The following is a 16,039-nucleotide window of genomic DNA, read 5'->3' as shown; positions in this document are numbered from 1 at the left end:
GCAGGGGCAGCGGCAGCAGCTTCTTTTTGGTGCCACGCATGAAAAGAGGCACTGAATGGAGCCAGTGGCCAGTGCTGGAGGGGACCACACAGCCGACAGTGAGGAGCACGATGAGCAATTCCCTGATGCAGAGCCCAGATGGGATCAACCTTTCAGCACTACAAAACCCTATAAGAATTTTTCAATTGATAGAACTTGAGAGCAGACGAACCTACAAATAACAGTTCTCTCCCAAGTTAGAGAAAAGGAAAAGGTGAAGACATGTGAGGAGACAATGGAGACACTAAGATCTGTGAAAGGAGAGAGTGGGAGGAGGAGGTGCTCTGGACATCGGAGCTTAGATTTTTCTACAAGCCGTGGTGAGGACTATAATACAACAAACTGTTTCCCTGTAATTCATTAAGTGCATGGAGGGATGTAGAGGTCCACTTGCAGCCCATGGGAAAAGGTGCTCATGCTGGAGCAAGTAGATACTGAAAAGTTGTAATCTAGTGGGAAACTTGAACAGAGAGAGAAGACCTTTGCTTCCAGAGATAGAGAAAGGACCCTTGCTTCCAAAGTAGAGCAGCTCATCCTCAAAGGATTACCCACCATGTACTAATGACCCATGAAAAATAGTTGTGGGAAAACTATTTGCCTGTGGGAGGAACTCACATTGCAGGAGGTCAGGCAGGACTACTACTCATGAAAATTAAAACCACGCTAGAAAAGTTCACAGAGAACTGTCCTGTGTGAGGAGGACTCCATGGCACAGTAGAAAAAAACCCAACTCTTTTCCCTAATCAAACTGAAGATTTTTTTTTTAAAATAACAAACTGACTAAAGACTCCCATGTTTTGTCTCTGTGCTGTTGGTGGGAAGCTGGAGGGAGGAAAAAGATGCTCTAAAGGTTTATCTTAGTTCTCATTATCCTCTTTTATTTCTGTTAATAAATTTTCTTTATAATGTTTGAGCTTATTTTGTCCTTTACTGTTTTCCCCTAATCCTTATCTCAACCCATGAGCTCTTCAGTTTTTCTTTCCCCTTCCTCTTCCCAACTGTAGTAGAAGAGAATGAGTGTATATTTTTGTGTGGGTGCTTGACATTTAGCCAGTGTCAAATCAAAGCACTAAAAAAAAAGAGGAAGCTGCCTCTTCTTAAAAGTTTTAACTTTCCTATGTCCTTTTATTGCAGTGCATCAAGTTTCCTAAAGACTTGCAGTTGGAGAAACAAATCCAATATTACTAAATGTGGAAGCTGTCACTTCTAAACTTGGGAAATTGTTAACTGACTTCACAAAGGACAATCAAAATATTGCATGTAATTTATTCAGGAAACAAATACACACACGCACACACACCTGTGTAGGCATTGTACATCTATGTCATATATTTGTATATGTTGTGCTGAGTATTTTCACCTAATTAGTTTTTATTGGCAAGCTATGCTATGTCACAAAATGTATTTTGATGAAACAGTAGTATTGTTCTTTTTTTTCCTCCGTAAGAACACAGAATTGGAATTTGAACTCAGAAATACTCTGTCATAGCAAAAATGGAAAAGTAGTATTTTAATTTTATGGTTCTGTGATTAGTGGTACTTCTTGATTTTCTAAGATTTTCAGATTTTGCGTGTGCACATATATATATATATATATTTGTGTGTGTGTGTATAAAATAATATGTAGAGAGAATTGGGAAGTAGAAATGTTTTCCAGTAGCTGTTTTCTAAAGCCTGAAGTCTGATAGTGTGGTAAATTGCAGTATCTGATCACGTTTTCTCAAAGACACTAATAATGTATCTCTTAATGCATTTTTTAGTTTAAGGATTGGTGAACTCACATTAAAATGCAATGGTTAGGGGTGAAAATACTGCTCAACCATGATCTGCCTTTGCAGATACTATTTATGAGTAAACCTAAGTTGATGCATTTAGTGGTGTTTGAAACTTTTTCAAGCTAGTACAAAATTGTCTGGAAATATCAATTGAGTTAACCCTTGTTGTCTCTGGCTTGCTACCTGGCTTTTATTAGTTATAAAGAATGTGAAATTCCATATGATCAGTGTCTGATAGAAGTCTTCATCTCTGTCCGTATCTTTAGACAGCAACACAGGCCAAAACTGGAGCAATGAAAACTTGTGCTTTTCTTGCTATGCTGCAGGAGAGATGGAGGCACTTATGTGAAAATGAGTTGAACTGATGTGAAAAATCTGCATGTTAAGGTAGAATCTGAAGGTAGGCATGTGGTCTTAGTTGGCCTGCTTGCTATTCAGAGTAAATAACTTCAGTAGTTCTGGACATAGGAGGGACAATGAAATTCTCCTATGCTTTCCATACAGCTACTGAATAAGCACTTTCTATATGCAGTTTTGCTTTTTTTAAAATGTTCTTAGTTTATCAATTGTTAGGTAATAGGTAGTGACCATTGTGGATAGATGGATGTAACAAAAAGTAAATGGAAGTCCTATGAAACAGCTGGAGAAAATCAATCTGTTAGGGCTACTTTGAACTCATTGGAGTTTTGGTTTAGAGATGTTACGAAATAAAGATATCTATAACAATGAAAGTAAAATATATTCTTCTCTCTAAACCTATGCCATTGTGATTTTTAAGATGCAATTTGATCAGCCTAAGCAAGAAAGGTACCTTATGCAAGTCTTGAATAAGTTAATGGGTTCCAGTGGTTATTTTGTGGTTCTTATTCTGGCAAGAAACTTTGAATGACATTGGAGTTCCTCATTGTGGGGAGCTTCTAGTGATATGGAAAGCTTAAGTTCTTATGTTGATATGGAAAGCTTTAGTTCTTTTTGCAATGGCATAGACTAATCAATTATAACAAAGCCTATGTTGGTCACTTAAGAATTCACAGTAAAGTACTGTTGTGTTGTAGATAATTTCTTGATGCCATATCTATGGTGAAGCCAAAAAGGTGATTAGCATAACTATCTATTAGACTCACTTCACCAATTGGAAGGAAAGGTGATGGAGTTCAAGTTGTATTTTGAAACTCAGATCTGAGGTTGCCATCTTGCATTAGTAGTTTGTAACACAAACTACTATGCAAGATGGCAGCCTTTCTTACATTGCTGTTCATGTTAAGAAGGACCTTTTCTTACAAATATGTCTTCTGTTCCTGGCTGGGATTTTCTAACTTTATTTTAGCTGTCTTGAAAGTTATTGCTGAGTAAGGGCTGTGAAAACAAGATCAACAGTAATTGAAACTGCTTACTCCCCATCTATCTATGACTTCTGAAATGGCATTCAATGCATTGGTATTCTACAGATATTGTAGGAGATTTTGTACAAAATACAATTATGCTTAAAATTATTATAGTAGTCATAAAACCTTCACAAACTCTTTTTCCACAAATACAGCATTTCTTTTTGCTCGGGTTTTGTAGGTTGGTGTAGGTCTTTGACCTGAGCTTATGAAATGCTGTTATTCAAAGCAAGAAGGAGCTTGAGGACTGTATTTTTGACACAATAGCTTTCATCTAGTGTGGTTTATTTTTAAGTGTATGCCTTAGAAAGGCAATATGTGCTTTTATATGTGTATGTTATTTTCTCTCTTTTGTTTTTGACTCGGTGTCTATATATTTTACTTGTAATCTGAATTTTTTTTGCAGAAATGCATTTTTTTAATCATGCGCATGTCGTAAACATGACACAAGTCTAAACCCTTGATTTGATGTTTCGAATGAAAGATCAGCATACTTTTAATAAAGGACTCAAGTTCAGGGTGTTTTTATCAAGGCTGTGTCTATCGTTCTATGCAATCTTCTGTAGTCCTTTTTCTTCCCATGTAAGATAAACTGTAAAGTTATAGGGAAGCCTGTGCATGACATAAATTTTGTTAAGAGAATGTCTTTCATTTTGCAGGGGTTCAACATGCAGAAGCTAAAACATAGGGGTACTATGGTTTAGGTAAAAGAAAAAATAGTGGTATGCAGTGGGACAATTGCATTCTGTTTCTTCCTTTGCTGCATTTGTCCTTTTTGTCCACAGTTCAAGATGCTTCTCTAATCACCTACCACTCTTATTCTGTTGCCCCATTACTTTTTGCATCTTAAATATGCTTCTTGCTACTGCCCCATAGCTTTTCATTTGAGCTCAGTCTTACTACATCGGTTTTGCCCATCATTTTTCCTTCCTGTGTTAAAAAGTCTTGTTCTCTGCTTCTGTCTCTGCAAGGTCTCCTGCTTCAGCTCCTGCATCCCTGATGTTTGAGTCTGGCTATTTGGGTATGATTTGGATGATATTAAGAAAAATAAAGATGGTCTTTCTAGTTTCTTTAGCATCAGCGAGATGACTGCAACAAGTCCTGCTGTGTTGCCATAGCAGTGGCTGAAGTATGCTCATTCATCTTGTGGGAATGTTGTATGTGCTGTGTAGCAGTGGGATAGGAACCCAAGGTTATTCGTGTTTGCTAAGCACAGATAAAGATTATTGGAGGGGAAAAAAATTAAATGCAATGACTAGCAAAGATTTATTGACTAAATGCATTTTTTTTTTTTCCCCCAGATCTGTGACATGGCTGTTTTTGGAAGGGTTACTTGTGTGGAAAGCATGTTCTTACTCTCCGTGACCCACTGCCAAATATCTGCACTTTGGTGGAAAGCATGAAAATACTAGTGCTTCCAAGTGGCTAGAAAAAAGTACTTTAAAAAAAACAGCCCTGTTCTTGGAAATGGCTGTGCCATTTTTGCTGACTTTGGTATGTAATGCTATCCCTTCCAGCTGCAAAAGTATGCATGTGACTAAGGAGCCTGAACAGCAGAAGGCAAGATCCTGAGTTTAAGCTGATTTGATTTAGTTTCTTGAACCATGTGCACTTTGAAAATAGCACCTAATGCCTAATGAGTTCCTGTTATTTATAAATCTCAATTTCACCTAGTTTAGTCACAGACTACCTAGAAGATACAGCAAAGTGCTGAATTCTTCATTTTGTGAGAGCATGTTATGTACACTATTTTCTCTTTCATATTTTTTAGCATTATAGTAATTACTTCAGTATTTCGGTGTTTTGTTGTCAGGATATGAAAAGATGTGACTTAGCCAGTGACAAACACATGTTCTTCCTGCAAGGGTGGTTGTAGTGTAGTGCTTCTTCTGTTGAGGGTCTTATCATACACGTGCATGCACTGGAGAAACAGCAGCACAGTGCATGTTGCGTTCTGTTCAAAATACTGGCTTGGAAAGAAAAATAAGGTGGGCTTTTAATGTATGTGAATACACATTTCTCACCTTGTATCAGTCTTTAGAATGTTTTATTCATCCTGTCTTCTGTATAAATGAAGCTGTTTTTTCCCAAGGGACTTAACTACAGCTCCAATGAATGTTTCCTCCTTATGGCTATTATAAGCCCAGCTGTGCACTTCTGTAAAGATTATGTCTGGAATTGACTTATATAATTCAGAACATGTTTGAACAGCAGTGTTATCAGTGCAGACTTACTGAGGAACTACCCTGCAAAATTGCCTTAGTTTTAGCATGTAGGGAAGCTGCACAGCTTTACCCTCACTGCTTTTGCATTGTCAAGAGCTGACAGAGGCTTGAGTAAGATAATTTTTCCTCTAGCAGAGTAGGAAAGGGTTTTCTCACAGACTTCAGAAGTGTCACTAAAGAGCCAGCTGGGACAAAAGCATAATTTTATATTTCAAGTTAGATTGATCAGCTGGGAGCATATGCTTTGGATCAAATGAAGCTGCACTGTGACAACTAAGTTCTCTAAGTGCCTTTTTTTTTTGTTTGTTTTTATTCTGTTCCTTGCTAACTGGCAAGTTTCGCTTTATCTAGTTTTCTGTCTGCAAATTGAATTTACCTAAATATGGGGCCATCTTGGTTGTCAGTGGTCACCCTGAAACACACTGATAGTATAGAGGTGCCACTTAGCTATACTTGACATGTAATGTCACATGGTCTTATGAACTAACCTCACAGCTGCTGCCAGATACTGAAAATCTCGTGGGAAAATTGCTGAATTTTGACTTGCATACTTCAGCAAATTTCTCCACAATTTATTATCACTTTTAAAACAAGTTCAGGAGAGATCCTAAACTTCTGCTATCCATTCTATCTTTTTTCTGTTCAGTAAACAGAAGTGTTTTGCTTGCAAAACTCTAGAGTTTAATCTGATTTGTAGCAGCACTTTAATACCCAACATTCTGTAAAAGACATTATATCCCCCACAGTTTATAGAATATTCTCATATATGTGAGGTCTTAATAAATGGCATCTTTCTTACTACTCTTATTTTTTGCTCAAGTCTTGCAGGTACTCTTTTGTTAAAGTTCAATGAGGAGCACTGCCTGTTCCGCTGATTTAACAAGATCTGTACTGCAGGTTTTGAGAGAGTTTATAAACATTATATATAGGAAGGAGATTACCTTGTGTGCACGTGTGTGTGTCCACTGTAAGGATCTAAGTCTTTCTTAAAACTCTTGATTTTCTGGATGGTTAGACAGCTTACTAAGGGATAGTCACTACATCTGAGTCACTGCAGCAGTTCTCAAGCACATTTTCATGGAGTTGTGCCTGCCTTCCCTGTTTAGGAGGCAGTTATGGTGTTGTCCTGTCCACTGCTGACTGGACATGAGTGAGTGTTTGCAGCTGCTATTCATGTTGTTATTGTTGAGTGGGCCACAAAAATGAAAACATTGATTCTAGCAGGGACATAGCTGTTGCCACAACATCTGTAATTGAAGTATACATGTCAGTATCTTGCTGCTAGATTGTGGAAAATCTGAGGATAATATCCACTGTGTTGCTTTGGGTGGGGTGGCTTTTTTAGGGTTTTTTGTGTAGGGAAGGAGAAGAGTAACAGACAGCAGTGTACTGTTTAGTATGGTATAGTTCTAGCTGTTCGGCTGTGGTAGTTTTCTCCTGTGACTTTACCTTGCATTTTCATGGACCTGACAGCTGATCTAGCTAGGTACTGCTGTGTCCTTGAAGAAGGTGCAGTTTGACAACAAAGTCTGAGCCTTTTTTGCACCTTTCCACTGCCAAAAGGGGCAATGTCTTTTTATGTCTTCCCTCCCTCGTTCTGTCACTTGCAACGTCTTTGGACACCTATGGCTCTTAGCGAGTCTGCTCACCATCACTAGTGGTGAGAAACACCAGTGCTTCTTTAGGTGGCAGCAAGCTGTTAGATTAGCTCAGCTGTCTAAATGCGTCCTTAGAGGGTCTGGGAAGAGTCTTAAAATCAGAAGTATCTCCTTGCCTGAATAGCAGTGATTCTTTCCAAGACACTGGATCTACATGAATAGGCTTAAACCACCTATAGAAAAAGATTTCTCTCTTTATTCCCCAAGGCATAGCACTGGTCTTTCTCCTCATCTTTGTTGGTTCTATTGGATTTGATTTGGGAATGCAGACAAGGTGCAATTTGAGCTTACAAAGAGTAAAGATCCTCTTTAAAAGCCTGCTTTTGAGTGTTACGGTTGGTTCTATTCTCACTAATGAGTTGGACCAAGAGATTTTACCGCACAAAGGACAAAATCCAGGGTAAGTGCTTCCAGATTCTCAACGTAGCCCTCATTTATTGAAGGGCAAACAACATTACTCAATTGTCACTTGAAGCAAGTCTACCTTTCAGGCTCTTCTGACAAATCAGATGTTTTTCCAAATAAATAAAACAACTGTGAAGGTTCTTGATGTACTTAGACAAATACCCAGTAATGTGGGTTTTTTCTATTTTTTATTTTTGGTGTATGTGTTGTGTTAGACATAGTGATAAAAGTAGGTCAAAAGCTTTTCAAATATTCAGCTGCCATTGGAAATTATAAGTGTTTTCTCAGCCCATCTCTTAGACAGCACAAAAGTTTTGGCAAAATGTTTAAAATTTTTCATCAACAGCTGGACGTGTTCCCAGTAATGGTCCAGAGATTAGGATCAACCCTAATGAAGTTCCTCTGAGGAACTTCAGAGGATAAATGTTCTGTCATTAACTACTAAAACTACAATAACAAAATCACCACCACCAAAAATCTGGTTTTGTGAATGTGACTAGTTTTTGAGGTCTGTTTTCTTTAAAAACATATTTGCTGAGGGAGTGGTTTAAACATCTTTCCCAGGTTTCTTAATGACCATGAAAATGCATAGGGAGAAACAGAGTCCTACTTATTACTGCCCAAAATTTTGATGGGACTAAAGGGTGTTATTGTTGTTTATTAAGCAAATAAATTCTGTGTACTAAATATATGTCTGACTATTGTTTCACAATTGAAACTGATTGTTTCTTGAGTTATTAAAAAATCAAAACACAACTAAGAGTTCCCCAAATCCTTTCTAAAATAAAATATTTTTAATAGAAACAGAACAGTCAAAGTAAATGCTACTCTGAGTATTAATGAAACACGTATCTTAGAAGCTGAAAGTTCTAATACAAATGTTTCCTGAGTTAAAACTGTTGAAGAAATAAGTAAGCTATCTTGGACATAATTTTGCACTTTCTCACTGGAGACCTTGTTGCATGTGTTCTTGATTTCCATCCCTCTTTCCAGCTGAACTGGGGTACTTCTGTGTAGATGAGTCTCTAGACTGTTAGTGTGTTAGAGAAGGAGTGTATTTACTTGTTGCATTATATGTACAGGGTATAAAGAATTCTTGTAAAGACTTTGTCTTGTAGTTAGGCAGAAAGGAGGCATGTGCTAATTTCACGTGTCACTTATAACTAGGCTTCTGTAATTTTTAAAATCCAATTCTTTTTCTATGTCTATTTATGATTTTAATATAATAGATTCATTAAGAAATTACAAGGCATGTCTTTGAACAGACCAAGTCTTTTCTTTCCACATGCACAATGAATTAGTGTTGAAATACATCTGTATTTTTAGGTTGTGAGTTGTATGAAGTAGTTTGTGTGAATCACACTTGTACATTTGTGATATAGGAAATAGTTTAATATGTGCATGGCATTTAGTCTTCTTTATGGAGTTAAGTTCTTCATGAAGCTATGTTCCTCAGATGGACAGGGACAAATCTATGACCACAATCTACAGTCAACTCTCTAAGCACTTTTGTTGGCAGATGCATTCCATGAAAACAAGAACAGGAATTTCCTGTAATTGGAAGAATAGCCTGGAAGCTGAAACATTTAACTATGTTAAGAGAGCAGGGAACTGAGGTAGTGTACCTGTGCTCTCTGATCTCTGTTCTTAGTTTAATATACTAGAATATTTAATATACTAGAATACCCTTGTCTTTATGTCAAATATAGTAAGATATAAAGTAAGAAATAAAGTAAGATATTTCTCTTAGAAAGTAATTCCATTGAGAATGTACAAGCACCAGAAAAATACCATCTTGGCTGTAATGTTAAGCTATCTTTAGGCATTCTTAGGATGGATTATCTAGAGTTTGGAGAGGGGTGTGGTTTGTTGGTGGGTTTGTGGTGTTTTTTTTTTTTTTGGGTTTTTTTTTTTTTTTTTTTTTTGGTCAGCGCAGGATTCACAAAATCACTAGGTTGAAAGAGACATTCAAGACCATAAAGTCCAACTCAGCCCTAGCACCTCAACTAAACCATGGCACCGAGTGCCACATCCAGTCTTTGTTTAAACACATCCAGGGATGGTGACTCCATCACCTCCCCAGGCAGACAATTCCAGTACTTTATCAATCTGTCCATAAAAAACTTTTTTCTAATATCCTACTTATATTTCCCTTGGCACAGCTTTAGACTGTGTCCACTTGTTCTGTCAGTTGCTGCCTGGAGAAAAAAACCAACGCCCACCTGACTACAGCCACCTTTCAGGGAGTTGTAGAGAGTGACAAGGTCACCGCTGAGTCTCCTTTTCTCCAGGCTAAACAACCCCAGCTCCCTCAGCCGTTCCTCACAGGGTTTGTGTTCCAAGCCCCTCACCAGCCTCGTTGCCTCCTCTGGATGTGCTCAAGCGTTTCAACGTCCTTCCCAAACTGAGGGGCCAGAAGTGGACACAGCACTCAAGGTGCAGCCTCACCAGTGCCAGGTACAAGGGAAGGATGACCTCCCTGCTCCTGCTGGCCACACCATTCCTGATCCAGGCCAGGATGCCGTGGGCCTTCTTGGCCACCAGGACACACTGCTGGCTCATGTTCAGCTGCTGTCACCAGCACCCCCAGGTCCCTTTCTGCCTGGTCACTGCCCAGCCACACCGTCCCCAGCCTGTAATGCTGTGGGGGGTTATTGTGGCCAAAATGCAGGACTCAGCACTTGGACTTACTGAATTCCATCCCACTGGGCTCTGCCCGTCCATCCAACCGTTCCAGGTCTCTCTGCAGAGCCCTTCTCCCTTCCAATAGATTGACACACAATCCCAGCTTAGTGTCATCTGCAAATTTACTAATGAAAGACTCAATCCCCTCATCCATGTCATCAATAAAGATACTGAGCAGAACCAGCCCTAGCACAGACACCACTGGTGACTGTCCCCAGCTGGATGCAGCACTGCTCACCGCCACTCTCTGGGCCCGGCCATCCAGCCAGTTCCTAACCCAGCAAAGGGTGCTCCTGTCCAAGCCATGGGCTGCAGCTTTACCAGGAGTGTGCTGTGGGAGGCCGTGTCAAAGGCATAAACATAGGCCATGTTTGTTGCTGTCTTATCACATTTTGGGAAACATAAATATTCTATTTTCTGTGCTGTTTGCTCTTTCTAAACCACCAGGTTCTCTTTTCCCAACTCTGCTTTTAATCATAGAAATGTAATAACAGTCCAGTGTTAACTCTTCTGCTATTCTAATTCCTGTGATGCCCCTTTAAAAGTAGTGGAGAAAACAGTCTTTTCAAAGTGAATTTGTTAAATAGTGTGTAAATTTTGATGATATCTTTTACTTTATTTATACGAATTTCAGTAGTATTAAATTCCTCTGCTGTGTTGTGCAAAATGCAATGTCAAACTGATGAAGTTGTGCAAAGTGATCTGTGAAATGCATTAACAGCACTCAGGATATGTTTAAATAATAGGCTTGTGAGAAGAATGGGGTAACACCACATAAATGTTTTCAGTTGCTGCATGTCCTGGATTTACTGATATTCTGTCAGAAATTTAGGATCTCTGTTTTTCTAATTATAAGTGTGTCAGAATTTCTGGGCTGTCTGTGTCTAGGAAAAGTACAATGAAGTAAAAATTTTTTGGTAAAAAACAAATTTTAAGAGCTGCTGTGTTCCGTTTCCTCAGTCTGTTTTAGTGAATTCGCAACCTCTGTTATAATAAGTGTGAATTCAAAAGCTACTCCTTAATTTGGTATCTAGGTTGTATCTATTGAAATAATTTTCTGTGGATGTATGCAGAGAGCAGAATTCTTGATCTGTCTTGAAACTGACTCAGCTATGAGGTGTCCTGGGACTTGCAGGGTTGAAACATGTTTGAGTATGGCTCATGGAATTTTTGGCTTCTGTAATGCATTGCTGAGGTTTTAAGATGTAGGGCAGAAGGGATGTTCTTATATTTTGTATATAAAAGCATCTATACAACACACTACTGCATGATTTACATTTTCTGGGGCCAAAGCCGCTTGTGCTAATCAGAGTGAAAGCAATAGACCACTATCTCCTAAATTCAAATGTGGTTTTGTTGGTGTTACCTGTCCTAATTTCACGCAGATGTTGCTCGTTGGAGGCATTAAATTTTAAAGGAGCAGCTTGACTTGGGTTGGGTTTCCTTTTGCTTAGCTTGCAAAAGGTGGAGGTCTGGACAGTGGTTGTTCTGCCAACAGAACTTGCCTGTAGCTTACAGTATTGGCTGCAATTTGTTTGGTGTTAGTATTTGTGCTAGTAACCAGCCTACAGTTGATGCCATGTATTAATGAGATCTTTTGAAATAATTTTAGATATAAAAATGTGATAGCAGTGTAGGGAGGAAATCCCTTAAAGCTAGGCTTTTCTTTCCTTGTCCGTTCACTTTCCCCTGCCCTCATTTGGATTGATTGCCATGTTCCCTTTGGGGAATCAAGTAATTTCTAATAGGAATATTGAAGCCATTTTGAATTCTAATTGCAGATTTCTAATTAATTTCACAGTTTTGACAATTTCTTTTACAAACTGCCTGTATTTTGAGACTCACAGATCTGAGTCCTGGTTTTTTGGGTTGCCTAAGAAAATGAGAAGTATGTATATGTGATGAGAATGTGCAGCGGAGCTGCTTTTCTAATATGAAAAAATGATCATTAAAACATTTCTGTTGCCAAGATCAAGCAATAAAGACTTGATCAGAAGAAAAGCTTGGGGAAGCAAATTCTGTGTCTCCCTCTTCTGGATGTGTTGGTGGTATTGTAGTTTCTGAGTGAAACTGGAGGAAGTTTAGTTGAGGAGCATGATTGTGGCAGTTTCAGCTCTGTCCCACTGCTTTGTCTAGCAAAGGTATCAAAGTTTGAGTAAACCTCAGTTGATTTGCTTCAGTTTTGAATGCTTAAGATTTTGGTAAACTCTGATTTCTTCAATGTCTTCTGAAGTCTTAGTTTGTCCTTTTAAATACTAGTAATTTTTAAAGCTTCATATAGTTTTGAAGAAACCTGTTGGGTTGGAGCTTTAGGTGTATATACTATCTCTGCTGTGACTACAGGAGTTTTGAAATGCAGGAGATTCAGTCCTTGGTACAGATATTCTTTTTTCAAGTCTGTTTCATTCTCCATGTATTAAGTAAGTTTCCAAAGAGCATATACTCGCTATTTCTTATGTAGGGTCAAATTATTTCAACTTTTGTGATGTGGATCACTGGGGTGTATACTTCATCTGTGCTATCTCCTTCACAGAGTGCATCCCCATTCATGATACTGCACTGCACCTGGGCTTGTGACCTGTCCCTTGTTTGATACAAATTTCTCTACATGTTTTACTGAGTGCAAGTAGTTTGAATTATTTCCTTCTTGCTTTTGTCATACAAATATAAGCTGCTTTCATTTTTCTCACTTGCCACTACTACGGTGACTCTAGGTTTGTAAAACAACCAACTCTTCTGGTGCTGGAGTGTTTAAAGTTTGTTGCTCCAACTATTTGCATAGGGCAGTTTGCAGGTGTTAATTACTGCAGTGTGGCATGGGGTCGTTTGCATGGAAACTTAGCAATATGTTACATTTTCAAAAATAAAATCACCAGTGGTAGTCTTGAAACACTGCAAAAAATTCGCATCTGTCAAACAAAAGCAAATTTTGAAGCTGGAAACATCAATTGCTACACAGCAATAATGATACTTATAAATTGTAAACAATCTCTTCACTTCTAATATCATGTATTTCTACTCTACAATGGAGAATACTCATTAATTTTTTTTATTTTCAAGTTGCAATCTCAATTAACTGCTTCTGTGTTTTCCAGACTACATTTTGCAAGATGAAGAACAGAAAGCAATGTATTCAAGATACTGAGGATCAGATGCATGAAGGCGTGGAAGGTAAAGTTTGTGTTTGTGAAAATATTGAAGCATATTATTCAGGTTCAAGCTGTGAAGGTCTGATTTTTTTCATTTGCCCTCTCAATTAGTATGTTGCTTGTTTTGAAAGAAGTTGTGTAAATATAACCACTCTCTCATAATATTTGGTGTTGGCCTGTGAGGTTCCCAAATAATTTCCTGTCTCTTATTACTTGTTAACTTCTAGTAGCAAAACAAAAATGCTGATAGCAATTGCTATTCAGAGAAAACGATTATTCAGTGTAAAATTCCTTGAAGAAGAGTTCATACATTTTTGTATTCTGAAAACACTTTCTAACTAACAAAATCGGGAGCATTTTTTATTCCATGTACGTGATTAGGTCAAATATTTGAAGATACTCAGATTAAGGTAATTCTAAGACAGAAAAGCTAAAGTAAAGGTAAACTATATATATATATAAGATAATGAATATAGAATATGCTGGTGTAATTTAAGTCATGGAGAGAGTGCAAGCGCACAAGGAGAAAGAACGCAGGAGTATTATGTCTAAATGACTACATGACCAAGAGGAAACACTGTGATACCTACTTTATTGAAATATCCCTCTAATTAATTTTTCTTTGTTTTGATGGCAAAGACTGGTACAGTAGTCTGTGAAATAAGTTTTCTGTAGTTACAAGCAAGTTGAATTCAAATTTTCAGGTCTAATGCAGCCAAGAGGCTGGCCAGAGGAGTACTTGAAAGAATTCTTACTTCTTTATTATTCAAATCTAGAAGGACTTTGTTACAAAACCTGTCAAAACTTCTAAGTGTCAGTGTTAATAATACCAGGTGAAGAAAATGACGAAAGCTGTTCCTGTTCTGCATTATTGTATGATGGCAACACGTGCCCCATCTGTCTGAACTGCCTTCTAGAACAAGAGATTGGGTTTCCTGAGAACTGCAGTCATACCTTCTGCATGACTTGTATTCTTAAATGGGCTGAGGTAAGAATGAGCACCAAGGTGTGTTTTTATTTTTCAGTGAAATCTATTGCATCAATACCTACAGATATTTTTTTTTTCTTAAAGTTACAGATTTTGGCTTTGCACAGAAGAGTTCAGTGACCAATTTGTAAATAGATTTAGGAAAACTTTGTTCTTAATGTGATAAGGTATTTTGAGTTTCTTTCACTAGACAATTTTACTTACTCTAGTAACTTAATGGTTTCTAGAGATTAGGGATAAGTAAACAGAGTGGTGTTGGCTGTTTGGAAGATCAGACAGTATTATATACATGTTATAATATTGCATTGTTATTAGCTTAATCTTACTTTTTGATAACCCTTAGGCTGTTTGTCATAGTGTCAACTCAGTGCTGGGACCAACATGTATTCATGTTAGTCTACAAAATTAGTGATACAACCTTAGTTTTCTACCAGTAAAGACAATTCAGCTAAAAGCTTTACTGCTGTTCTGGAAAAAAAAGTCATTTAATGATGGCTGGTTTTTGTTCTATGTCAATAACTTAGTAGATAGTTCTGGAACATTAAATAAAAATTACTGGAACAAATCCTTGATGACCTTGTTCTATTTAGTCCTTTTTCCCTCACCTATGTTATGCAATCAGTGCATTTAGTCTGGAGTCTTTGCCTTTCCTGTAACTTTTTCAATTATCAGTATAAAACACCAAATTAATATTGCTTTGTACTAGGACAAGCAGGGGTTGCTTCCTTTTGCCCTGCTTCTATGGACTTGAATTAGTTTGTCTCTTTAGTGAGACCACTGTTTGGTTTCTTTGCAATATCGTTCATTTAAAGCAAATTATGATTTTGGTTGCAGTAATCCCTTTAGAACATTGGTATAGCTTGTTTGGTATGTATATATGCGATATGCTTATTCTTGTTACATTTTAACTTTAATTTTTTTTTGCTATTTGTTAGTGAAAGCCAGTGGTAACACAATTTTTTGAAGAATTTTTATGATCTTTAGAGTATTAAAAAAAAAAAGGTTATTACATTTAAATTCCTTTAGATTTACAAACCAGATAATAAACAGTTTCCTGATGCCAGATTTTCTGTTTTGCATTTGATTCATTGGAGCAATTTGATTTGTAAGGGAAGAGGAAATTCTTACCTGTAATTTTATCCTGACTTAGGTGGTTGCTGTAATGACAGCTGAAAAGCATTAAGCAGTGACATGCACAGGGAAGCAGTACAGTATATTGGCTTGCTGCTGGATTTGAGTTTATTCACATCTAACAGATGCTTTTAAGCCCAAAGAGGAAGAGAAATTTTCTTGCTCTAAAGGGGCAGGTGAATGATACGACATTTTTCTTGTCACATAAATTTTATTTTTTGTGGTCTGAGGTGCTATTCAAATAGAATAAAAGCAACTTCTCTTAAAAGTTGACAGGTGAAGTAGATGTGATGTCATAAAAAAAGATGTGGGGGTGTTTCTAAAGCTACACAAGACTGCTGCTGCTTTTCATTAGCGACATCAGATAGATAAAACCAGTCAGGTTTCCTTTTCTGAGGTTACTTGACAGCCAGGCCTGTTGAGTTCATTGAACTCCACGGATTAATCTAATAGTTTTAATTAAAAGTAAAGTGACAAAATAAGTGTTGAAACCTTGGTGACAGTTCAGAGGCTTCAGCTGTGAGAAGCAGATGAGCTTCTACAGATTTGAATGATAGAAAAATATTATAAGCATGTTACCATTTAAAACATGCTGATGC

At 37.6% G+C, this 16,039-nt stretch overlaps 1 protein-coding gene across 5 annotated transcripts in view; it reads left to right on the top strand.

The window, feature by feature from the left end:
- SCAF11 (SR-related CTD associated factor 11) overlaps positions 1–16,039 on the top strand; it is a 48,436-nt gene that overhangs the window by 3,966 nt on the left and 28,431 nt on the right. For 4 of the 5 annotated variants that reach the window (XM_030263781.4, XM_012568983.5, XM_041711624.2 and 1 more), the window contains exons 2-3: positions 13,268–13,343; positions 14,155–14,309. In XM_030263781.4, the coding sequence (XP_030119641.3) occupies positions 13,283–13,343; positions 14,155–14,309 (216 nt within the window). In that variant the 5' untranslated portion in view covers positions 13,268–13,282. Of the gene's footprint in view, positions 1–4,540; positions 4,694–13,267; positions 13,344–14,154; positions 14,310–16,039 lie in introns of those variants that run through there. The other variant, XM_030263780.4, reaches the window with a different exon arrangement.

This window comes from Taeniopygia guttata, chromosome 1A (assembly GCF_048771995.1).
Source record: "Taeniopygia guttata chromosome 1A, bTaeGut7.mat, whole genome shotgun sequence".
Classification (NCBI taxonomy): domain Eukaryota; kingdom Metazoa; phylum Chordata; class Aves; order Passeriformes; family Estrildidae; genus Taeniopygia; species Taeniopygia guttata.
This window is presented reverse-complemented; position numbering and strand designations above follow the sequence as displayed.